At 41.9% G+C, this 25,682-nt stretch overlaps 1 protein-coding gene and 1 long non-coding RNA gene across 2 annotated transcripts in view; one reads left to right on the top strand and one right to left on the bottom strand.

Annotated features, from left to right (window-relative positions):
* LOC124548484 (fibroblast growth factor 8) overlaps positions 1-17,339 on the bottom strand; it is a 171,235-nt gene extending 153,896 nt beyond the window's left edge. Inside the window, exon 1 of the mRNA XM_047125178.1 lies at positions 17,142-17,339. Within this exon, the coding sequence (XP_046981134.1) occupies positions 17,142-17,161 (20 nt within the window). The 5' untranslated portion in view covers positions 17,162-17,339. The remainder of the gene's footprint in view (positions 1-17,141) is intronic.
* LOC124548500 overlaps positions 1-25,682 on the top strand; it is a 277,718-nt gene that overhangs the window by 48,207 nt on the left and 203,829 nt on the right. The window lies entirely within an intron of this gene.

Below are 25,682 nucleotides of genomic sequence, written 5' to 3'. Positions count from 1 at the left end.
CAACTGCCACTAAAGCTGAGCTGATAGCATGGAACTATTAGACGTTTCACAGTGTGAAACAGAAACCTCCCATACACGACATAATTGGGCAACAGTTGGTAGTTGGTATCAAGCATGTAACGATGATCAAGGCACACTGTTTGAATACGTGAAGAAAGTTGATTCGAAAACGCCATTATTGAAATGTAACTTGTGTACAATTTCTACAATCAATTATCAATAGATTACAGACATCTAATATGTTTAACTCATAAACAAAGGCTCGAACGGAATATGTACCATAGCAAAAAATAATTACCGTTCCTCAACGTTTGCAGCTGTGGTTCTGGAATACCATCTATTTGCAAAAACGTCACGCACATACTGGCAACTTTCCACAACAGTCAGCACTTTACACAAGCCTCTCAAAAATCTACGGCGTCCAGTAGAAATAACTGTCACACAGGAATGCATAGGCACCACACTCTGAAGTGCAGTATAAATTCAACCAAACAAAGAAAACACATAATTCTGTTACACAAACCAAGATTTTTAAATGATGAGTCACGATTCTTTTGCCTTAGAAATTTAGTGTTTGTAAGTTTTTACAAATCTGTTCTTAAAAGTCTCACCTACTTAAACCCAAACAATTAATATATCGAACACTCTGTGGCGTTAAACTGCGTCCCATGACGTTCCGCGCCCTTGCTACAGATGCGTTCCTAGACTTTCATGAAGTGTGAAGACTGTTTATCTTTGTGGCAGATTGATGCACAGGTATGAGTATACCGCTCGGTAAATGTGATCCGCCTAGCTGGTCTTCACGACGCTGGAAAGAAAATACACATTCTGCAATATGGAGCGGCAATGCCTTCTAGGTTCTTTGCACAAGAAACTGATCACAGCTCCAGTGTCCTACCACGTACACACGAGGCATGCGATACTGTAAATAACAAACCGAATCTCCGTCCGATACGATTCTAAAGACTCAGCCCCCGTGTTTCTTTTTCAGCCCACGTGTTTCTTTTTCACAAGCTATCACAAGTCCTTCAAATATGACGAAAAGAGGCGCGCTGTTTCGAGTAACGAATTTGTTTCAATGGTGTAAATTTAAGGAACTCTTTTTAAATATTTTGAGTGCTGAACGATGTGCATAACGTCGACTAGTGACGTAGATGAAAGTTCAGTGATATTTGGTATTAATAGGGACTCAAAGTTTCTTGCGCATCTCTTTTTAGACTATCCTCTTTGTGATTTAGAAACAACTTCCCTTTGAATGACACCAGTTTATTCAGCCGACTCTTCTACGGCCTTTCGACTATAGTAAACAGTCACTGTAAAATCGTGATGTTTAAGTTGTGACCCACTGCTCTTTCACAAGAAGTGTGGAGCTCTGTATTCTGGCGCGGTGTGAGTGTTAATGCCACATTATATTAAAGGCTGTTAAAAGCTAATTAGAACAACGTCAGGCAGTTGGTGAGAAGCCTTTTTCCCAGTCCAAGATATAAGGATAATTGAAAATCGGGAATGGGACCATCACTTACTTCTATCTCTAACACTCCTACTCAATGCCACAGTAGTTATCTACCGAGACGGACACTCGGCGTATCAGACCAGTACTTCAGTAATTCTGTGCTGATTACAGTGAAACATCTATAATTGTGATGAATAGTACTTCGACACTCTTGTATTTTACTCTCTAAGCTGTAACTAAATGACAAATTACAAATATCTATAACTTCCATCAAATGGAAACACGTCTACGATTTCTTCTAGTAACTGAACACCATCAGTTTTAGTATTCTGTTCACTGTGGGATAAAATCAATATTATTCTTGATGATCCATTTGATCGAGGTGGGGCAGTTGCTGCCACATTACTCTCTTGTAGTTAGGAAAAACATAGTTCAAATCCCTCTTGGTCCATTCTGATGCAATTTTCATGTGGTTTCCCCTAAATTATTACAGATAATACTAGACTGATTACCTTAAGTAAACCGCGATAGTTTTAGTCATTCCATACCTCCGTGGTGCAACATACGACACTTCAGTACCATATGTCTATAGCAGCAGCATCAATTAACTTTTTCCACTTGCATTGCGCTGTACTGCCCACTAGCGCCAGAGAAAGTTCTTGGAATTTGGGGAGAGAGTGGGTCAATCTCAGATTTCAAATCTAGTAACCTAGTCAGTGATCTAGCAACCTACCCTCTGCGTTAATATCATAGTATGACCATAAAACCTGAATAGGATGATCGGTTCGAATCCTGCCTCGGGCATGGATGTGTGTGTTGTCCTTAGGTTAGTTAGGTTTAAGTAGTTCTAAGTTCTAGGGGACTGATGACCACAGATGTTAAGTCCCATAGTGCTCAGAGCCATTTGAACCATTTGTATACATTTTACAGTTGTTCTGTCAAACAAGGGGGATTTAGACGGTGATGTCTTATCCACGTTCAGTTCCATTGCGACAGTGTCTCGGTAACTGAGGTCGCCGATAGCCTTGTTGTATGAGAAGATGAAAGGAAAACAGCCCATTTTACGGCCGTTTTATGTGTGTTCTGTCCTTGAAAGCTAACAGGAAACCGTGCTTCGCAAACGAATAGGCACATGTGTACTTAAATGTCCTATTAACCAGCCAGTAAATCTATATTCCACTGACGTTACTCGTGGGAACGTAAACTGCGACAGAGGGCTAGTAATTCGTATATGGGAAGGGACGCAAGATTGTGTTGTTCACTTAACTATAAGAGGCCCACGCTCTCGCTCTCTCTCTCTCTCTCTCTCTCTCTCTCTCTCTCTCTCTCTCTCTCTCTCTCTCAAACACACACAATCGCAGAACTACTCCCTTTTGTCACTGCTTGTTCATTACGCAGGACTATTTCCCGTCTGTCTATGCTGCGTGGTTTGGAGGAGAATCTTCTAATTGTACACTGTTTTATGGAGAGCAAATGCAATTTCCGCAGTTTAGTTCTTACGACGCGAAAAATAAGCAATTAGAAGCTAATGACTTTACATCTGGGACCTTTTGCTAAAATAATGCCAGAATGTAACAGGAAGTATGGAATTACCAAACGTTTTCTTGACTAACAAGCAGCAGTCGCAAGTATTAACTGCACACCTGATGTAAATGGTAGGTCTCTTGCCAGCAGCTGTATATATTCTCACAAGTCGGCCGCTGTGACCGAGCGGTTCTAGGCGCTTCAGTCCGGAACCGCGCTGCTGCTACGGTCGCAGATTCGAATCCTGCCTCGGGCAAGGATGTGTGTGATGTCCTTAGGTTAGTTAGGTTTAAGTAGTTCTAAGTCTAGGGGACTGATGACATCGGATGCTAAGTCCCATAGTGCTTAGAGCCATTTGAACCATTTATTCTCACAAAAGGACGTCAACCGCCAGTTCATCTGATAAGGCAGTGAGCATCTTCAGCACTTGTGCATGGGGTTGAGAGAACTGCTCTTAGTACCCGTCCAGTAGACGATTTCACAGTGTACCGACACGTATGTTCGGCAAGGATACTGCATTGAGTCGATAAACGATACCTGTGGGTAGTGTACGCTATTTCGGTCTCCAAAGATAAAACAAAACCAATTAGCGAGTACACAAAATAAAAACAATCACAGAACAAAAATATGACTACTTTCATTGTCGACGTAGTCTGATTGATGGCGTAGCCGTGTCCTTACATTCGTGCTCAGAAGTCAACAGTGACCTATGACGACAAAACTAAAACGTGTGAAGTAAAAAAAGTTACCAGCAAAACAAATAAGAAAGCAGCGGAGGGATATAAATGGTAAAAATAGGATTAATAAGTAGCAGGAACACGCAACACGACAGAAAACGTTGTGATAAATAATTCTTACTCACCAACCTGTGAAAATATCAACATCTTACTTTAGAATGGGGAAGAAATAAGGAGCGGTCAAGTTTAACTTCCCGTCGACACCGATACTCAGCCGAGTGGATTCGTTTCGAACGCCTCTACGCCTTAAGAGTGGGCGCTCTGTGAATTACGTCGTGGGAGCATGTGACCCTAATAGAACAGGGACAGTAGACACCGTACGCGCTTTAGCCTACAATACGCAGCTGCTCCATGACAGTTCAGTAAATTTCAGCATAACTGATGAAATAGATATGAAATATCGAACTTCAGTCAATGGCAAAATACCACAACACCGTAAAATTTACTGCTAACTTCGGCCCTTGGGCGACGATCCCTATCCGTGTAATACAGTTTACCAGGTACGAAACTAGAGCTGAATATTGATGATGCACTGAGTAATATATAGCGTATGGAAGCTAGCAAACTGGATGACCTACCCCTGATCGTGGTCCCCAGTGGCCACATAGCCTTTGAGCAGAACTGTTAGAGCGCACGTACTAAACAGCGATTAATCCAACGAATGCACGTGTCGTCGTCGGCAATCTCGCGGTGAGTCAGCCCCGCTGCGTCGCAAAGCCATACAAGCCTGCTGGCAGCCCGGTCTGGTGTAAGGTTACAGTCAGACACACCTGCTGCGGTCGCCGCCTATAATCCTATTATTACTCTGACCTGACTGCTCCACTCTGTTTACTGTTTCTCTCTTCGATAGGGAGACGAGATTGGCGGTGGTCGAAGGCTATCACTGAGTGAATAGTTTTTACAGTTCATCTTATAACCAGCTGCGAGTCAGCTGGGGCTGGGATAGGTCGTTTGCGCCCACTGAACGTATCTCGTGCAGCCAGAAAAATAGGACTCTGTATTAAAGACACCGACGTCGACTGGCGTTACGCTTCTGAGTAGCAAGGAAACCAAATTACTCAAACCAGTTCCACGAAGCCCCCATTCATCTAAATTTTCCGAAAGAATACACCGCAACCAAATTTCCCTCAGGTAAAATGTAACGTCAATTGTGAGGAAGAAATTTTAATCGGTAGGAATCGACGATCATATACAAGATTTTGTTGCCACATCTAAATTTTATTTTAGTGTGTTCGGTGGCTTACAATTTGTAATGAATCGTTAGCGATCTGAGCACCTCACTCATTTTGAAATGTGATTTTGGAGATTTTCTGGCGATATTTGGCAGAAACGTTTACTGTCTTAACCGTCTAATATTACACTCAAGTAGCCGCCAGCTAATGAGGACGAAGCCACGTGCGATTTAACGTGAAACCCGATGCCACCGGCGGGCGACGAGTAAACGGGTTTTTCCAGTCCGGCGAAGCGAGAGCAGTTTTCCGCCTGTTTATTGCGAACATAAAGGCAGACGGGCGGCGGCGAGCTGTGCGATCGCAGTAGCCGTCACGGCGTCCGACCGTGTCGCTGCCGAGTCCCTCGGAGGGCAACGCTGACTCGCTGAACTGCACAGTAGCTGGTGGAGGCGACTGCGGCGCCCGGCGCGTGTCGTGGCTTCTGTCGCTTGCAGCCTGCGGGACAACTAACTGGTATCCTTCCCTTTAAAACTAACGGTGCACAGGGCTAATATAAGCAGTGACAATGGCACTACATACCCCGATTAATAGCACTTGCAATAATGGCCGACAAGTAGGTACATCATTCTAAAACATGATGTCGTTAACGGGCATAAAGCACTTCATACATATTGATACCAACTACAGTCGGAGTCATTAGAGAAAGCTACACCATTTTCTGTTCAGAGAAAACTTACATTAGTCTGAGCTCTCTGGTTTCACAACACGTACGTTGTTAAGCGGCTCTCAATTGATTTTAGAACTCTTTTTCCAAAACTTTGACAAGCGTTTTGTTTCTGACCAAACATTTCCAGAAAGGTTAAAGCAAGTATAACTCTGCCATAATTACAAACTAATAACTTATGTTGCTTGTCACACAAACTGGAGCATCTTGCAATTTCATGGCTAAAGGCGCATTTGTCACTATGGAGCCAACTTCCACTACTTTAGATACCAGTCTTTTCTAGTTTATTTAGTCATCTACATTTCTGTGGCTTATTGAAAATATTCACAGGATTTCAGAAACTCTTGCATTATTTCCCACTATTAATGTTATCTGATAAAAATATTTTTTCTATTACAAAATTCAGTCTCCCGTAATTATTAAAAGTTCCTGTAATATTTGTCTAAGAGATGACTCAACTTTTGCCGCATATTTTGTATTTTGTGTTGCCTTCTCATTTACACTTGCACATAAAGTTCTTACACGATCCAGTCACGTTAAAAAACATCGAAGGGCAGTAACCATGCACAGACGGTAGGTGGCAGCACTAGCAGTGGAGGGTATATAAAGCGTGTCCGGGGGAGGGAAAACAGTGCAGTCCTTGTCATAATGCGGAAATGGAGTGATTTGTCTGACGTCCTAATGTTCATGATCATTGGCTTTCGTGCCACGCTGGAATTTCCACACCAATACCGCAGCTGCACGTCCACTAAGTGGCGACAGGTGGTCTTTTCAAAGTAATAACGTTTTATTCTCCTTCGGACAGATGGGCGTTGGCATATACGGCGTGAAACGTCTGAAAGGAAATATCTTGCAAGAAACACCCTGCAACGATCGGCCGAGAGTTCCAGACCGGAGAGGGCAGCGTTGTGGTCATTTCGGAAGCACAATGGATCATCACAAGTATGCATTTATGTTTGGGGGTCATGCAGTTTGTTACTCCTCGGCATGATTGCATCTATCAACAGGACAATGTAACGTCTCATACACCTCGCATTGGACGTGCGTGGTTCGAAGAACACCAGGATGAGTTTACCGCACTTCCCAGGCAACCAAACTCCCCGGAAGTAAACCCAATCGAGAACCTATGGAACCACCTCGATCGGGCAGTTCGAGCCTTGTTTCCTCATCCGAGAAATCTAGCGCAGCTGGCCGGTACCGTCCAGAGAATAACTGACTGTATTCCAGCACACCTCACAGAGGTCTGCGTTGCAAAAGTTGGTTATTCGAGCAGTTGCCACGTGGTCGGCTCTGAGCACTATGGGACTTAACATCTATGGTCATCAGTCCCCTAGAACTTAGAACTACTTAAACCTAACCAACCTAAGGACATCACACTACACCCAGTCATCACGAGGATGAGAAAAGCTCTGACCCCGCCGGGAATCGAACCCGGGAACCCGGGTGCGGGAAGCGAGAACGCTACCGCACGTCCACGAGCTGCGGACTGCCACGTGGTCGTATTAACGTGAGAGGACAGTGTGTAGCAGATTCTTGAACCAAATTTAGTTTCATTACACCGAAGATAATTTGTTACTGTCTAGTTATTAATTCTCAGCTACGTGCCTCCTATTAACAACGCTTCCCCATCGCGTTACGTAACAATGTAGCGCTGCAGCTTGTGTTGTGGAGAACAACATCCAATGTACGGGCCTGACAGTTCATTATGTTCGGCAGCTCTGTCAGGATTTACTTGAGCCGCAAGTACACGCACATCTAGACTGATGGCAGTGGAAGCTGGCTACTCTAAACTACTCAGATCCCGCCGGAAATTACGGCTGACTGAGCAGGTCGTATGAAACTACATGGGAGGGGGAGGCCGCTCGTGAATGTCAGCCAACAGCATTCATACAGCAGTTTAATTGTTATACCTCTATTAACACAGCAGCCGCAAACAGCAGCTCGTAAACTCAGTCTTCAGGATTACTTTATTAAGATCTCTGCACTTTCGCAGCGAAGAACCTCTCTAAGAAGCGGAAGCCGACAGACACAGCTGTGAAACACGCTGGCTCACCTCAGTTCTGCTCGTCTTGGTTGAGCACGGAATTTCAGAGGCGTATTTTTCGCAATCGGTATTCTTACACGCTGTGGTATCTGGCATGTAACTTCTGATGTGAGTTGACCTTCAAGAAAAAAAAAATTATGCCATTTGAAAGAAATGTGTTATTACAGACTGGAGTGCAGGGAAAATTATGTAAGATATATTTAACAACGTGTAGAAATAATCTGAAAAAAAACGGCTTTTGAAGTTTGTCAGAGTTTCGCACTTTGCATCACGAGTCGCATTTTCGCCAAGTAAAAATATAGCATAATTATATACATGTACGGAAGCTCTGTTAGGTATTTGAAAAGCAAGAACTCAGAAATCCAATTGGCCGATGAAAGAGATGGGAATATCGCCAATGAATTTCTTGAAACATGGATTTACAAAGCAAGAAGGGATACTGGCTTCGTTAAATTCGTTTACGTTCACTGATTTCGGAACATGTTATCCATTTTTGTGAACTGGCCATTAACATTCGTTCTCTCTTTAAATTTTAGTGTAAGAAAACTGAAACGACATTTCAATAATCACTCTCACTTACAACAGCTTAACTTTTGTCTCAGTGATTACCGAATTTCTAACTCAATAAATGACGTATCCGTTATTTATGATCATCATCATTGCTGTTTCTTAATTCATAATACGTTAGTTGGGATATGTTGTTTTCATCGAGATGGCTTTTTAACCTGTAATGGAAATAGAGGCGTGGAGATTTAAGACTAATTTCGCGGAAAATACATATGTTCATAAGCAGTGTAAGCAGCCAGCCACCGATTATACATAGTAGTATTTGTAATATACCACATGCGTTCTGGTGTTTCCGTTCTGCTGACAAGATAAAGTTTCTTTCTGTAATCGTCCACGTCTCATCGTTGTTTGCCGATAACGCATCCATGAAATCCACGCTTCAGCACTCAGATTTCATAAAAGAATGCACCCAGTAAGTGCATAAACATACCGAATATATGCCAGTTTCGAAATAAGAAATCATAAACGGCGCAAGCAAAACCTTTTTTATCAGATTTCTTACATTCAGGCTCCCTCTCTCCACACACACACACACATACACACACACACACACACACACACACACACACACACACACACAAGCGCGCGCGCCTGAGGAAACTATTCGCTATATCTCAAATCATTGCCTCGTAGACAGCTGTTCCATCAACACAGATGGTATTTGCAACAGTATGCATAGAGCAACGTCGTTGACAATCATCCTAAATGCTCAATAATATGACGCGAAATGTTCACTTGCATTATTTTTTAAACAGCCCCAAGACCTCGACTGCGGCTAAGATACATGAAACCTCAGAATTGTTCATGGCAACAAAATTCTTCAACGATCCGGTTTTCGAAACAAATTCAGTAGTTGTAGTTTCATCGTCTGTAGCGTGAAGTATACATATACATCAGAAGAATGACACTGAATATTGTATACTGAAGTCAGTACTGTGATAGTATGAGTTAAAATGTTTTGTTTTTATTGTTTTTTTTTTTTTTTTTTTTTTTTTTTTTGACTGGCAGGCTTGCAAACCGTTAATTTAAATTTTCCGAAATGTTAAGTGTTTTGTCCACTCGTCAGTTCGATATCACTGAACAATAATCTTCTCTATGGAGTACACTTGAAATTGCATTACTTCCTACTGGAATTCCAGACAGTATACAACACGATAAAATCTTGTCCACCCATGTATTCGATAGCACTGAACAATAATTTTCCCTACTGGTTACATTTGAAACTACTTCCCACTGGGAACTCCACACAGTATATAAGGCGATGAAATGTTATGTATGAGCTAGGTACCAGCATTCGCATAGGGACGGCCACTATAGGTTAATCAGAGATGAATGAAGTATCCACTGCCTAATTCGTTACGGGTTATGCGTCGTATGTCACAAAATTTCGGAAAATACCAATGTTAGTCCAAGCATTACGTCCTTCACATGTGTCTATAAATACGAGGAAATATTTCCAGAATAACACCGTTGGTTTATATTTGTCTATGGTGAAGTCACAGATCATATAGGGCGTTCCTTACGTTTTAATTGACTTTCTTTGTTAAATCACGTGATGTTCTAAAATGCTACTATGGACCATGTTCAGAAATCTTACAAGAACCCATATTAATCCGCACGAGTGATCCAAGGAGAAACAAAGTATACTGTCAAAGCTTTTGGAGACATCTTGTTTTCATTAGTATAGGTTGGTATGAGAATGAGGAAAATAGCCTATAATACCCAGACAGTGCCTTCCATTTCAAAAATCTGCGTTACTACCAAACACTTGTGGGCAGTAGTATGTAATAAAAATTTACTTCTTCACGTAAACTCGTTGGGGTTTAAGTCATCCTCAGCTAGATAAAAGAAGTGTACCGGCAACAGAACATTAGAGAATAACCGTAGGTATAGCAGAATTAAGTAAGATCACCAAGTCTTATACTTTTGTTATTCACGAACGTTCCCTCGCATATGTATTTTATAATTTGGGTGACCTTTCAGTACCTAAACGAGAATCTTACCTGGACAGTATCAGATTCGTTCACATTATTTCTGACTAGCCGCCTGAGTTAAATACATCTTACGCAAAGGTCTAACATCCTTCATAGAGGGGCACACTGTTTCATTTGCTCTTCTAAAGAGCTTTGGTTTAGTCACATTACTAGTATGCTTGCTGAAAAGTGCCAGAATAAATTTCGTCATGCACCATTTTCGCCACTAATGAAATACTGGTATGAAGGGCAAAAACCGATATATACTGATGTGAGCGACGGTCTGCCGTGTGTCATTTCAGCTACTGACGAAATACTTCGAGAACAGAAGTTGCTGATAGGGAGGATAAAAACCGCTAAGAATGATGTGAGTTATGATTGAGGTGCACAGATTTCTGCGTAAGTGGTATTCTACGGATCAGGATGTTAACGAGTTACGGTGGCTAGCGACTTACGTCAAAGGTGAGCAACTCCTCTGCTGTGTTCTGCAGCAATAAAATTCAGTAACTATCGACTGCGCAGAGAAAACTGTTAGACCGGCGTTCACACACGATACGTACGAGTATTGGCAACGCGGATTTACGGTACCGGAGCGGTAGTCTGTCGCAACAACTCAGCCTTGGCGGCAAAGACGAATGTCGCCGCCGGCCGTAAAAGGCGCTTACGACCAAAACAGTAAGGAATACGACGAAACGCACTTTGAGAGTCGCCGACTTGTCGCCGCACGTCTGCGCTTCACAAGGCATTGCCTTCGGAGGTGCAAGGCGGATATTCTTGTCACAGCGGCGCAGGCCAAAGGCACCACCTTCAAATGTGCCGCACCCAACAACAGGCACCTGTTAGAATTAGTTAGACCTTGTGCTGAACGAGCTGACTGGCTCCAACACTTCTCACGCTTGCCTGAAATGTTCTTCAAACATTTCACAAATGTGGGGTTCACTGTTGTTCAAGAAGTGCTCAATATTATCTGCTAACCGGATAGGGAACAGGAAATTCAGAACATGTTTGCCATTTACTTTCTAATGAAAATGCTATGTGATTTCGGAAACAGACACTCACCAACAACGAAACAATATAGAACAGTTTTAGAGGACTGCACTCAGGCGATGTATTTCCACAGTTGCTGCATTGAAATCACAATCCATAAAAAGGAGTTATGTATTGACTGAAAAACTAATGGCACTAATAAGAGCCGCAATGGTACTTCTATTGCGGTCTTTGTTTTGCGTTCAACTGTTCACTGTATGCGCGGACGGAGAAGGCATCACAGTTGGGCGACACATGCTCAGTTAAACAATGATGGGGATGGGAAGTTTTCAAATGAACTATCTCAACAATACCTTAATCAATGTAGGGCAAACCAAAAAACTAAATCTGGATAGCCAGGCGAGGATTTCAACCTTCTTTACCAGATTGCAAATGCTGTATCTCAACCATATCGCTCAGCACAGATTCGAAACTGGTTTTGTCTTCTTCAATGGCTGTGTTCTTTAACTGGAATCTTGATTCCCGATTCACACAGTGAAATCATTTGGAAATAAATTTCTATGAATATCTGTATCTTGTAAATATACAGTAAAATGCTTCACGTACTCGACAATGCTGAAATTTTATTATTAATTAAACGCTAGATTCGCGTCGCGAAGTAGTAACCATATCCGATGGCCGTGTAACCAAACGCCCGAAGTATCAGGATTTATGCATCTGAACCGTCAGCAACGAAAGACGGGTCACATACGCAGGGGAGCGGCAGGCGCTGCGGCCGAGCAGCACGCTGCCTCGCCACATGAAACTCGCTGTTCTCTACCCCAGTTGTGCTTTCATGCTGTTTATTTGTGATTAACTAACAGAAAGATCTGACTCTACCTAGTTACTGGAAACTGCTCTGAGAATAATCGGAGCAATTAAAATCCGTATTTCATCTTTCTGCTGAATGACATTCGTGAAATGTTCCGATACCGTGCATATCACAATAATTTGAGAGACCTGATGTCACTCAAAATACAATTTGTATTATAGGAGTCTGCGATGCTCTATAAAACCCAACAACGTTTAGAAAAGTAATATTTTGAAGAAAACACGAGATTTGGAAATTTTGATTGCAACTGATTGGGAATTTCAGCGACCTCCTGGTTACGGCGCAGAATAGACGTTTCTTAATCTGTAATCCTCGAGCGTCGTCGACAAAGAGAAATGGGAAGCGCATCACAAAACTAGAGGGATATCTTTAAATGACAAAAAGTATATAGATACTGAACACTGACGTCCTGGGATGTGTGCATGATGGCTGCTGTGCTATTGACCAGCCACGTCCTTGTGAACAGCAAAATCAACCATGCTGTTGCATACTAACATGCTACACTACACACAGATGAGTAACTAGTTCACACGCTATGCTTCACACAGATAAGTAAACATATCACTTTCTGTATGTTTTTCTGGGATGCAGAACACGTAACGAAATAAAATAAAAACCAGTGTTCTCGAAACTTGTAATAGTAGAAGGATTATCTTACTCACATATCATATTCACTCTTTTATTGGATCATATCTTTCGCTGCGGAACGTCACTGATTTTATGCAAGATGAGTATGCTATGTGTGGACACCACATTTGATCCATTTCTCACGGTCTTTCAAATAATCAACAACTAGAACGCTACAACCATCTGTTACTGACAGATAATGTCTGCACGCAATGTGTAACATTCTCATGACAACGGAAAGAAGTTCAATGAACTTTCAGTGAAGGTACTATTCCGACCTAGATTAGGTTGGCAGGCTCCTTCGAATCTTTCGATACAATATCATCTTTTATATTTAGCGGCGTGCGTTGGATACGCTTTAGCGTACACTTTGTAATTTCTTATTAGCGAACACAGCACAAATTCAGACCACCGAAAGTAGAGCATAATAATTCAGTTGGGGCACTGGCGATGCCTAGCTGACACTTTAAGTCGATGGCAGTTACTAGTAACACAAAATTCGATGTTCACTGGCAGGCATCGTCCATATACGAATAAAAAAAGGGAAGCTTTCAGTTTAATGCTTTGTCGAGGTGACACGAGACAGAGCACAATCTCGGACTGGGCAAGGACGAGGCAGGGACCGGCAGCTACTTCGAGAAACCATCCTAGCATTCATCCCAAGTGATGAAGAACACGACGGAAAACTAAATCGGGAAGGTCGTCTGGATTCGGACACCATTTTGAAAACTGTTTTGCTAGAATTATCGCCTTTGCTAGCGAAAGGTACAGACCGCGATGTGGCAGCGGTAAAGGAACTAGTTTCAAATTTAAAATTAATTGCTTCGTTAACCACTTGATGCGGGTACTGGAATGGTTCATTAAAACCACTTTTGGTTCCTGCGCATCCTTGTACAGTCCGAGTTTGCGTTCCATCTATAATGACATCGACGAATTATTAAACTGAAGAGCCCCTATTTCATTCGATACAGTGTAAAAGTACGACGACGTCGGTGACACTTGGAATTACAGTAAAATGACTGTCCTTAGATGACATGTACGAAGTGTATAGAGGGAAATGAACGGTAGTAAGTAACCACGCTGACGCAAAAATATCTTCCGTTCTTTGCAGATAGCACTTGCAACAAAGTCACTGTTGCGAGGCACGTGTTGAATCACGACGAGTCGCTCACTGTCGTAAATTACCAATGCGTAAACCGAATCACATTTAAATGTGACTCAAATAATGACTTATACGCAGCGAGTTGGAGAATGCGAGTGTTCATGGCAGGTGGCGGCGCAGGCGCAGGCGCAGGCGAGAGGTCGCGGGCAGAACGTGGCGCCGTGCGTTGCCGCCGCTATCTTTACGAGGCAGCACGGAGCGTGTCGCGTCTGCCCAGATGCACACGTGCAGCTCTTACACACAGGGAGTGCTAAGCTCCAAACTCATAGCTACAACAGGCAAAGACGCTGCCTGCACTAACCGCCTGTCTCCAGGACCACGCAGAAACGAAAAGTACCATGTATAAAATCTCCTTAAATCAAACGAAAAATACAATGCATGAGGTCTTTTTCAAACATGTTCAACCTTACGAAAAGAATCGCCCGAGTTAGCGCAATGCCTATCATCCCAGGAATGAGCGGAAAATCGTCCCCCCTTACGAATGGCCAGATTAGGTTTTCTGTGGTTTCTGTAAATCAATCCAATGGAATCGATACTTCTAAAACGGCACGAAAGTGCTTTCTTCTCATTCTCCAGAATTTGAACTATAGATCCGTCTCTAATTTTGTAGATGTGTATGAGACGCCACAACATTAACCTCTCTTCCTCCATTAAGCGAAAACGAACTGAACAGGCATATTAATCGTAGTAATTTTCATGAATAATTTACAAATAACAAACCATTAATATGAACAAGTATATTAATCATAATAATTTTCATGAAGAATTAATAATTAACTTTCTTCGAAGATTCTTAGTAGATGTCCACTAAAATACAACAAATTCAGATGAAAGTATCTTCATAATGAGTAAGAAGTGCTACTGATCATGTTTACCTGGATATGATTTTCTGAAATTCCATCATTCGCGAGTTGTGGTAAAAATCGTGAACACGAAAGGCTTTTCGTTCGTGAACGCGAACTAGAATACGGTACGGTTAGTGTCTGGAAATGACACTTGGTTTACATTACTAATTCGAATGAAGCTACGTACATTAAATTTACCTCATATCGATGGGGCTATAGAAGTATATATTAAAACCTTTCTTCCCACATGTGTATTCATTGCCATGGCTCTTCTACGAAAAGTATTTATGCATCATTTAAGACTGTTGGGAAATAATTTACATCGGCAGGACGACGGACAGTAAATACGTAACTTGGTCTATGTAGCAGAAGACGTTGATAGGGTTCGACCTCCTACAATCCGCCACGTCTCGCTTTCGAGAAAGTTGATAAAATGAGCCCCTCACCCACTCCACTACCAGTCCAAATTATAATAATAGGGATGCGACTATATCAGGTAGCAAGGAGTGAACTGTTCAAGGAACTCCTTTTACGGTGAAGATTGGGTACATTGTTCAAACAAATCGAGCTCAGTAAAAAAGAACTGGAAATTTATGAATACACACCATATTTGACGATAATCAATCGGTTGACAGCTCATCTCGCACTTCACATATTTGCAAAAGTTGTTCACTCGTTAATGTCCCCTCCCGCCGGAGGTTCGAGTCCTCCCTAGGCCATGGGTGTGTATTGTTCTTAGCGTAAGATAGTTTAAGTAGTGTGCATGTCTAGGGACCAATGACCTCAGAAGTTTGGTCCCTTAGGAATTCACACACCATTCGGTAATGTGGGTCGTACGACCAAATGTCTGGCAATACCGAGCCATGACCAGTACCTGGCAGATGACCGATTTCCTTCTTTCTTTATCTGAATGGCTGGCCGCTTGACGGTGTGCTTCTCAAAGGTAACAGGGGAGAGGCATGTTCGTGCTAATTAATGTTAACTCCTCTAAGCAACTGTAATTACTTGTGCAAAGCGCACTCCCACTGCTGGCTGGCAACTTGGCTTCAAAACATTCCGCCTGTGGCGCCGCCTCGCTTTGTTGAAGCGCGAGCAATGCCGTTGTATGTTCCATTGTTCAGCTTCAAAACTGCGTATAGCGCTTTTTTAAAACACTGCTCGCATAGTTTGTGTTAGACATTACTTCATTATTCAGTTTCAATGGAAATAAAGAGATGTATTGTCGAGGCCACTGAAATGATATACCATAAAAAATTTTGTACCTCATATTAGTAAGAGTTGAAGTTTGATCGGTGAAATAGATGTAAGGAATGGCATCTAATTCTTAGACGTACAAACCAAATCCTTCGCCAATATGGGAAACAAATTGATTTAACATCATAACCAAAGTACTGTACAGATTTAACAGGCATGTACGCCGTACCTCCTTCACCTTTCGATGCCAGCAACAATGACCTGAATTATTGTAGTCCAACGTAATTCAGTGTTAGATATTTTTCTTTCACTCATAAAGAAGTACGCTACTGGTGCATCCTGTCACAGGCAAAGAACATTGGCGCCTTTCGTGGCACATGATTGCTGTTCAGCGATACAGCAGACATGCGCGACGACGCAATGCTGCTGCTATATGAGAGGCATCGCCAAACTACGCAGTTTTGTCTTCCGGGTCCCTTACTCCATTCCGCTCATGTTTCAGATCCGCCGTAATTGCACTACTTAATTGGCCCACCCACTGTCCCCCCTCCTCTCTCTCTCTCTCTCTCTGTCCCTGTCTCTTGCTCGCACACACACACACACACACACACACACACACACACACAACACAAGAACGCTCACAGAAAGTAAAATTACTTTCACATCCACAATTGCCGTTCCTTCTCCACGAACTGAGCCTTCTGGTGCAGTTGCTGTTCCCAAGAGCCTTCTTGAATATGTGAAGACTTCGCCGCACGAAGTATGGCATGTGTCATATTTTGTGTCTTCATCCATCAACCGTGTAACTCACATACAAGTGGCAACAACAAATAGCTAAAGTTTTACGATGAGAACAACATACTGAAATAGTAGCATTGGAGACATATGATAACCTTCTGTGAAAACACTGCGGGTTCCAAAACGTTCAAACAATATGCTCTACGTGCACTGTATCGAAACTCAGTACTCCAGTCACTTACGGGAAAAATTAAATAAACAAAAAGAAGCAATTTTTTAAACCTCGTCAGATTCAGTAGTAAATAAACTTGTAACTACAACGACGTAAATGGTACCAACGTCACACAGACACTTTCAGTTGGAGACGCCAGTTTACCTAAATCACCTTTTCAAACTCAATGTTGCAGGCAAGTTCTTCGAAGGTTACATGCGACATTGACCGCCCTTGGTGAAAAGCAAAATGGAAGAAACACAAACTTCAGAATCGATACGGATCTCCGGCGGGACAGGTGCGGATACTCACGTGTGCACAGTGAGTAGCATCCAGCACGTCAGTCGCGTGTGGTGCCACTGTAGTTAGCAGCAACCACTGAAGCCAACACCATGATCCTCGACACGTTGTCAGGCCGCGGCGCGACGCACGCACATCACCAGTCGCATGTGGATTGTTAGCGAGACAGACTGCGCGAGGGCCGCGGAACCACCGTCACTGACCGCCTTCCTCTCGGCGCGCCAGTCTGTGAGCCACTGAGGCGCACCTCTGCGCGACCGCCTCTGATAACGCGCGCCTGCCCGCTCCGCCGACAGAGCGCGCGCGCGAGCGCCAGCCGCACGCCACACGTCAGGTACGCACGCTACGCGCTTCCTCGTCCGCATGTGTGTCACTGCCCGCGCTCCACCTCCACCTCACACAGGCATTTTCTTTTCTGCGGCTCTTTCCATGCTACATTACGTGAAATCAGTGGTATTGCAACTCGATGAGAAGTTCTGCATAAACATAGGGAATAAAATTAAAAATAACAAAACATATTAGCCAAGCACTTTTTGGATGAAATATTTCAAATTCTTAAAAAGTTGGCTGCTGCTTTCAAAATACAGCTTATGCGCTCACAACATTAAAAGTATTGTTTGTAATTAGCGTTCAGCGTTTATTCGTGGTCCAGCTGTTCTGCTGTAGCTCACTTCTTGTTTCAGAACAGTTATGACTGTAATAAATTAAATTTTCAGATGCGTGCACGCCGTAGATGTTGACAGTATTTTGCGAATTTATACGCTGTTCTCCATTCAAAATATTGCTTTAGTCCACAGATCGGGCGATGGCGCTCGTACTCCGAGGCTTCCGTAATTCGATTAAGGCAAATGTTGCGATGGTTACTTTGTAAAGGTCACGGCCGATTCTTCCCCCACATTTGTTCTGTCCGAGTTTGCACGCTGATTCTAATGATCCTAATAAGGTCGCGCGTAAAACATTAGTCTTTTCATTGTCCACACGCCGTATTGTCCAAGAAGAAAAGCTACTAGCACACCATGACATGAAAGCGATAAATCATTGAAAGCTTAACAAGATTCAGAAAAAAGATTGATATTAGTTTAGATAATTTTAATTATAAAGGACAAAGTGCGAATTGTAGTTTTTGGAAATTTGTGGTAAGTTCGTATGGGACCAAACTGCTGATGTCATCGGTCAATAGGCTTAAACTGTACTTCATCTAACTTAAACTAACTTACACTAAGGACAAGACACGCACACCCATGCCCGAGGGAGGACTCGAACCTCTGACAGGGAGGAGCCGCGCGAACCGTGGCAAAGCGCCCTACACCGCGCGGCACGAATTATACGGACATAAAAAAAAAAAAAAATTTGCTTCACCCCGGTTCCCAGAACTCTTGAAGACAGACGTTGACTGTGGATATTGTATCACAGACACAGTCCCTCTGATAGTTCAGAGCTGTCACTAAACGCGCCCAAAGATGTAAACAACCATGCATAAGCAGCACCTATTAGACGGAGGGGGTCCGACAGCCGATCAGCTCCAGTCAAAAGGAGGTACACGGTTCGTGTTGTCTGTAGTTCAACCATGCCTAGACGGTCAATACCGCCGTTCGATGGCGTCTGCATTGTTACTTTGTGCCAGGAAGGGCTCTCAACAAGGGAAGTGTCCAAGCGTCTCGGAGTGAAACAAAGGGATGTCGTTCGGACATAGAGGAGATACAGAAAGACAGGAATTGTCAATGACATGTCTCGCTCTGGCCGCTCAACGGCTACTACTGCAATGGATGGCTCTGGCCGCCCAAGGACTACTAGTGCAATGGATGACCGCTACCTGCGGATTATGGCTGGGAGGAATCCTGACAGCAACGCCACCATGTTGAACAATGCTTTTCGTGCAGCCACAGGACGCCGTGTTGCGACTCAAACTATGCGCAATAGGCTGCATGAAGCGCAGCTTTACTCCCGACGTCCATGGCGAGGTCCAACTTTGCAACCACAACACCATGCAGCGCACTACAGATGGGCCCAACAACATGCCGAGTGGATCGCTCAGGATAGGCACCACGTTCTCTTCATCGATGAGTGTCGCATATGCTTTCAACCAGACAATCATCGGAGACTTATTTGGAGGCAATCCGGATAGGCTGAACGCCTTAGACACACTGTCCAGCGAGTGCAGCAAGGTGGAGGTTCCCTGCTGATTTGGAGTGGCATTAACGTGGAGCCGACGTATGCCGCTGGTGGTCAGTGAAGGCGTCGTAACGGCTGTACGATACGTGAATGCCATTCTCCTACTGATAGTGCAAGCACATCGGCAGCATATTGGCGAGGCATTCGTCTTCATGGACAATTCGCTACCCCATCGTGCACATCTTGTTAATAGCTTCCTTCAGAATAACGACACCGCTCGACTAGAGTGGCCAGCATGTTCTCCAGACATGAACGCTATCGAACATGCCTGGGATAGACTGAAAAGGGCTGTTTATTGACGACGCGACCCACCAACCACTCTGACAGATCTGCGCCGAATCGCCGTTGAGGACTAGGATAATCTGGACCAACAAACAGTGCCTTGATGACTTCTGGATACTATAACCACGACGAATACAGGCATGCATCAATGCAAGAGGACATTCTACTGGGTATTAGATGTACCGTTGTGTGCAGCAGTTTGGACCACCACCTCTGAAGGTTCAAAAATGGTTCAAATGGCTCTGAACACTATGGGACTCAACTGCTGAGGTCATTAGTCCCCTAGAACTTAGAACTAGTTAAACCTAACTAACCTAAGGACATCACAAACATCCATGCCCGAGGCAGGATGCGAACCTGCGACCGTAGCGGTCTTGCGGTTCCAGACTGCAGCGCCTGTAACCGCACGGCCACTTCGGCCGGCCCCTCTGAAGGTCTCGCTGTATGGTAGTACAACACGCAATATGTGGTTTTGATGAGCAATAAAAATGGCGGAAATGATGTTTATGTTGATCTCTATTCCAATCTTCTGTACAGATTCCGGAACTCTCGGAAACGAGGTATTGCATAACTTTTTTGATGTGTGTAGATAAGACAGATTTTCTATTGTGGAGCGTGTAGCTGCATCCATGGAGGTGAAATACCTGCGAAGGAATATGCAACCTTTCACGCTTTTGAGCATTCTGACTAAAACGCTTAGAAAACAATTCACTTTGTGACTGGTAGCAGAAATTAGAAATAAATAACAAGTCTTATATTCAGCGCAACGGCATATATGACGTCACAAAATATCCCATTTATATTTAATGTTGTTGTAATAACATGTCTGTGAACTCCAGTCACGTCAGTTGAACAGCTACTAAGTTACAAGTAGACTGGATCGCTTGCATCACCACTAGCCGAACTTATAAGCAACACTTTGAGCACGCGAGCAGCCACAGCACTATTCATGAAGATTTCTATTTCTAACTAGGCGCTCCTGGCTACGCTCTGCTGTGGGTCAGTCTGCTTAAATGAAAAAAAGGAGAGAGGACATGTTTCTAATATGTTAATATTGTAAGAGGTATGTGCTGCCTGCGATATGTAAGCTATAAGAGAATCTGAGACCAAAGAGCAGTGTTGACTGCAGTACGAACTGTGTAGTAGTAGCAGTAAGTTGTTGCTAGCGAGCAGTCACCTGTCTGCGCTTGTCAGTCCTGTCTGGTGTATCATGTTGGCTGGGCCGGTCGCGGTGCAGCGATGCCGGAGCCCGAGTATTATTGTATAAGGTAAAAAAAGCAGCCTCGCACATATCTAGTAATATTATGCAAACTCCCATGTATATTTTTTTTTAAAAATGTCCTAATAATAACAAGCATTCATTTCAATTTAAAGAATTTAATATTTTTTTTCAATGCATGATCATTTCGATTGTTGCAAAAGAAAAATCATTTGCTTCCTTTCATAAATAACAAATGTATAGGCCAGCGTTGCACAGAGCTGTGCCGGAAAAGAGCTATTGTAAGAGCAGATAGTTGCCGACTTTGTCGAGGTGAGAATTTTTGCTTTTTATTCAGAATGATCTTACAGGGCCATGACGCAGCACTGCTGTCGTCCAAATTTTACCAGGTTACTGAATTTATTTTTTATTACGAGGTTTAGGAATTTTTCTGTTTCGAGCTTATATTAAATGAGAAAAGAATTTTGTGGGTACATTAAATGGGAACCAATTTTGTTCAGAGGTTACACAAAAAATAGACTCATATTATTATTATTATTAATTAAGTTTTTTGTGAGGTTACAGAAAAGTTAGAAACATTAACCAAATAATATTTAATTATATTTTGTAGAGAAGTTACACTAAATTAGAATCACATTCTTTATTCATTAATTTTTCTGTGGGGAGGTTACACTTGGCGACAACCGGCCAGGATCGTATTTCTTTGTGAATCTCTGAGAAGTAGTCATATATCTGCTCTTATTTACTTAAATGTAGTTTGCATCTGGCGCAACGCATTTACTAATTTGTCACTCTTTCTTTCACAGATCATCGGCAATTTATTGCTCTTTGTTGTAATTGTGTTTGTTCCATTTTTGCTTTGTCTTGGTTTCATTTTGTGCTTAATTTTGATTTGTGAAAAATGCCGCGAAAAACTGTTAACAGTACATCGCGATGTGCAATGAGTGAAATAGCCCATTCGAATATTTTGACTGATAATATTAGCGACACTCAGTGTAATAATGATAATCCTCCATTTACAGACAATCAGTGCGTACCGACCACTAGTAATGATTTTGATGCTAATGATGAACAAACGAATTCAATTGTCCTCTGTTAATTTAACGGCAATTGATGACGTGGCACGTTCCATTACAATGAACGCTGCCCAGTTTGAAACACCCGGTTTGCAAAATTTATGTAACGAACAGATAAATTTTTCTAACGAAAATGAACAGTGTAATCAGAATACGTCAGATTTGTTTGATTCCGGTGTAGTGACCAACAGGGCACATCCGATTAGCAAACATTTTCAAGAATCACAGAATAACCAAATGGTTACACAAAGCGTGACACATGCAGATACACCATCACACAGTACAGAGAATATAGTCGGTAATTTTGACTTGGATCAAGTTGTAGCATTATTGCTACAATTCAATGAAAAACAAGACAACAATTATAAACAAATTAATGGAAGTCTTAAACAGTCGAAAAAAGAACAATACAACAATCACAAACAACTTAGTGAAAATCTCAAACAACAAATTAATGAAATTAATGAAAAACCAGACAACAATTCCAAACAGTTGAATGAAAAACAAGACAGGTCGATCGAACAAATTAATGAGAACTTTAAACAAATTAATGAACAGATTGCAGCCGTTGCCGTGCAATGTCATGATACTAAAGAGCAACTACATGAGGAAATTAAGGCTTGTGCTAGGAACAGTAGTGAAGAAATTAGATCTGTGGCACAAGAATTAAGTAATACACATGCAGCCACTACTAAATTACTTAGAGACGAAATTAGTGCAGTCCTTAAACAATGCTCTGAAAACGCAACACAGTTACGAAGCGAGTTTAAATTAATGTCAGCAGAACTTTCACGCACGCTGAATGCGAAAGTAGACACGAAATTTGACCAACAGAACAGCCAAATTGACGAAAGTTTTAATCACCACCTACAAAACAGTGAAACGCGTTACCGTAAATTTATACAGGAACAAAATAAAGTAAAGCGACAAGTACTGGAAACAATTACTGCACAGAGACAGGAAGATAAGCGTAAATTGTTTACGAAAGCAAAAACATACATAGACAACAATATTGCTACAGTATCAGACGAAATTAATGCTATGAAACAGTTGAACACCGAATTGCATGATGAAATCTCTGATCTTAAAACATAAACAGACACACACACAGTACACTTTCAATCAGTGACCGACAGACTTGATCAATTACAACTAATACAGGATCCCGATGCCATCAAAGCAGACGTTAAGAAATTAAACAAAACCACACGTAAAATACAAGAACAAATTAATGCTTGCGATACTAAAAACGATGATCAGGTAAAAGCACTGACTGAAAAATATGATAAATTGGCCAGTCGTGTTGACGTTATCGAAAGTAATAATGACACCAAATCAGACGATACGTCACCAGTTTCGTTTAATCAAACACCCGAAATCCAAAATTTACAGCAGACAATCAGTGAGATAGGTTCGTCCAGTAACACATTACGTAGAAAATTGTCAACTTTACAACAAGAAGTGACAGAAATGAAAAATGTTTCAGCCTTTAACACATCACAGCATACACCACTTTGCGAACATTTGTCAGACTCACACGGCCAGTATAATTTAGGTAATTTACAGAGAGTACGTGAGTTAGATTCCGAACAGTCACAGACAAATAGATTCTCATACAATCCTGAACCTGTTCAGACGTACAGAGACGATAATTTTGATTACAAGCACTTTCTATCCGTGAGAAAATTTAAAGTATTTAAAAATGACAGAACGCAGATTCACTCTTTCGACTGGATACGACAATTTGCTTTTGAATTTTCATCGGCATTTTCTGTAATACAGAAACTAGGATTGGACTGGATACAACAATTTGTTTTTGAATTTTCACCGCCATTGCCTGTAACGCAGAAACTAAAATTTAATTGTAGTGCGTAATCGACCTCAGGGGATTCATTACACTTCGATGAATATGTGCGGTAGCGTGCACAGGGCCCCGAGCCGTAGTAGTGCTATTTCATATTTAGTTTTCTGCACTGCTGCCTTCTCTTCTACTACCCTTTATATCTATCAAAACAGCTCTTCAACTATCGATCTATCTAGGATTAGAAACGTGTAAAGAAAACCCAATATGACAAATTTTACCGAAAGTGACAGTTTTCATTAGACGCTCCAGAAATGACAACCACGAGAACTTTAATACCAAACAAAAATTTAATCATCAGTATGTGTAAAATTATCAACAACAGCAAACACATTTTGGTAACAATAGAGGTTTTTCCCAACAACGGCAAAAAAACCAACCGGTTAGCATACCTAACCAACAATGTAATGTGCAAGGTCAACCAAGCTTTAATGTTTCGCCGCCTACACGTATAGCGTCGGCCACACCAAATAGCAACGCACAGCAATAAGGAAATCACTACGTACAGAAGACACATCATTTCAACTCATATCGCAACGCGCCATATAGCAATGACTATCATGACAGACGTAAAAATAATGGTCACAATTTTCTGCGTACGTTTAATAACAGTCGGTCTTATCAGCAGCAAAATCATCCGCAACAACATATTATCATGAATGAACCAGACAGTAGATATCATCCCGAACGTAATACGTCAGGAAGAAATAACAGAACAGTACAAATAGTGGAAATGCCACAGCATCCTCCCGCAAATGATAGCATGTCAGATAGAATTTGACTAGATATAGTACAGGTTGCATCTTCCAGCAACGCAAGCAATACTTTTGACATGCAGAATCTCGTTCACGAAAATGTTATTACTTTTGACGACATCTGAGACACTCTCTTGCAGGAAAGATCAGTTATTCAAAAAACCATTTCCCACCCTGTCATTGAGGTAAAGATTGGATCATCCAAATTTTCAGCAGTAATCGATTCTGGATCACCTATGTCAGTTATAAATGAGGAAACTTTCAACGAATGTAACAAAGAGAATACCTATCCTACGTTACCATTAAGCAAAACTAAAGTAAAAGGAGCAGTATCTGGTAAAGGAGTAGATGTAAAATTACAGACACATTTATCATTTTGTATTGCAGGTCATACATTTCACTCAAATTTTTGGATTGTTCCCTTATTGACAACAGACGTTATTTTAGGTACGAATTTTCTGGTACAACACGACGCAATTATTGACTTTCAAAACTCCTATTTAATGTTAAAGGATGAAAATGTACAACTGGCTTTAGAATTTCAGCACTCTTTATCTGTAGAAGAACAAACAATTAATCGTACAGAGGTCATTTCCGCATCACGTAACATAGACTGTCATTCCACATTGTTCACAGATACGTACGTACACAACTATAATACTCCAGACGAAGCCGACTATGACGTTATACAAATGATTTCTGATAAAGTTAAACAGAGCAGTGCAAATACAGACGACGAACGCACGCAACTACGCAAAATTCTTTTACAGCAAGCTCTAGTTTTTGACAACGTCCCTGGTACTATGTCCGGTTTTATGTATGAATTTCAAGTTAAACAGCATGACACATTTAAAGCCAAACATTATCCCATTCCGTATATTCACAGAGAACAAGTTAAGAAAGAATTGCAAGCTGTGCTTGACCAAAGAATTATTGAACCGGCAGTTAGTCCGTTACTCCATATTGTTAAGAAAAAGGATGGTTCACTTCGTCTCGTACTTGATTCGCGTCACATCAACGACATTATTATTAATGAAACAGATCGCCCACAGACACTAGAAGAAGTTCTACAGAAATTTCATGATACTGCTATTTATTCTACGTTAGATTTGAAATCGGGATTTTGGCAAATTCAGCTCCATCCGAACTGCAGAAAGTACACAGCTTTTCTCTGTTTTGGTGACTGTT

Source organism: Schistocerca americana, chromosome 1, assembly GCF_021461395.2.
Source record: "Schistocerca americana isolate TAMUIC-IGC-003095 chromosome 1, iqSchAmer2.1, whole genome shotgun sequence".
NCBI classification, from domain to species: domain Eukaryota; kingdom Metazoa; phylum Arthropoda; class Insecta; order Orthoptera; family Acrididae; genus Schistocerca; species Schistocerca americana.
Note: the sequence above shows the minus strand (reverse complement) of the source record. Positions and strands in the feature narration are given on the sequence as shown.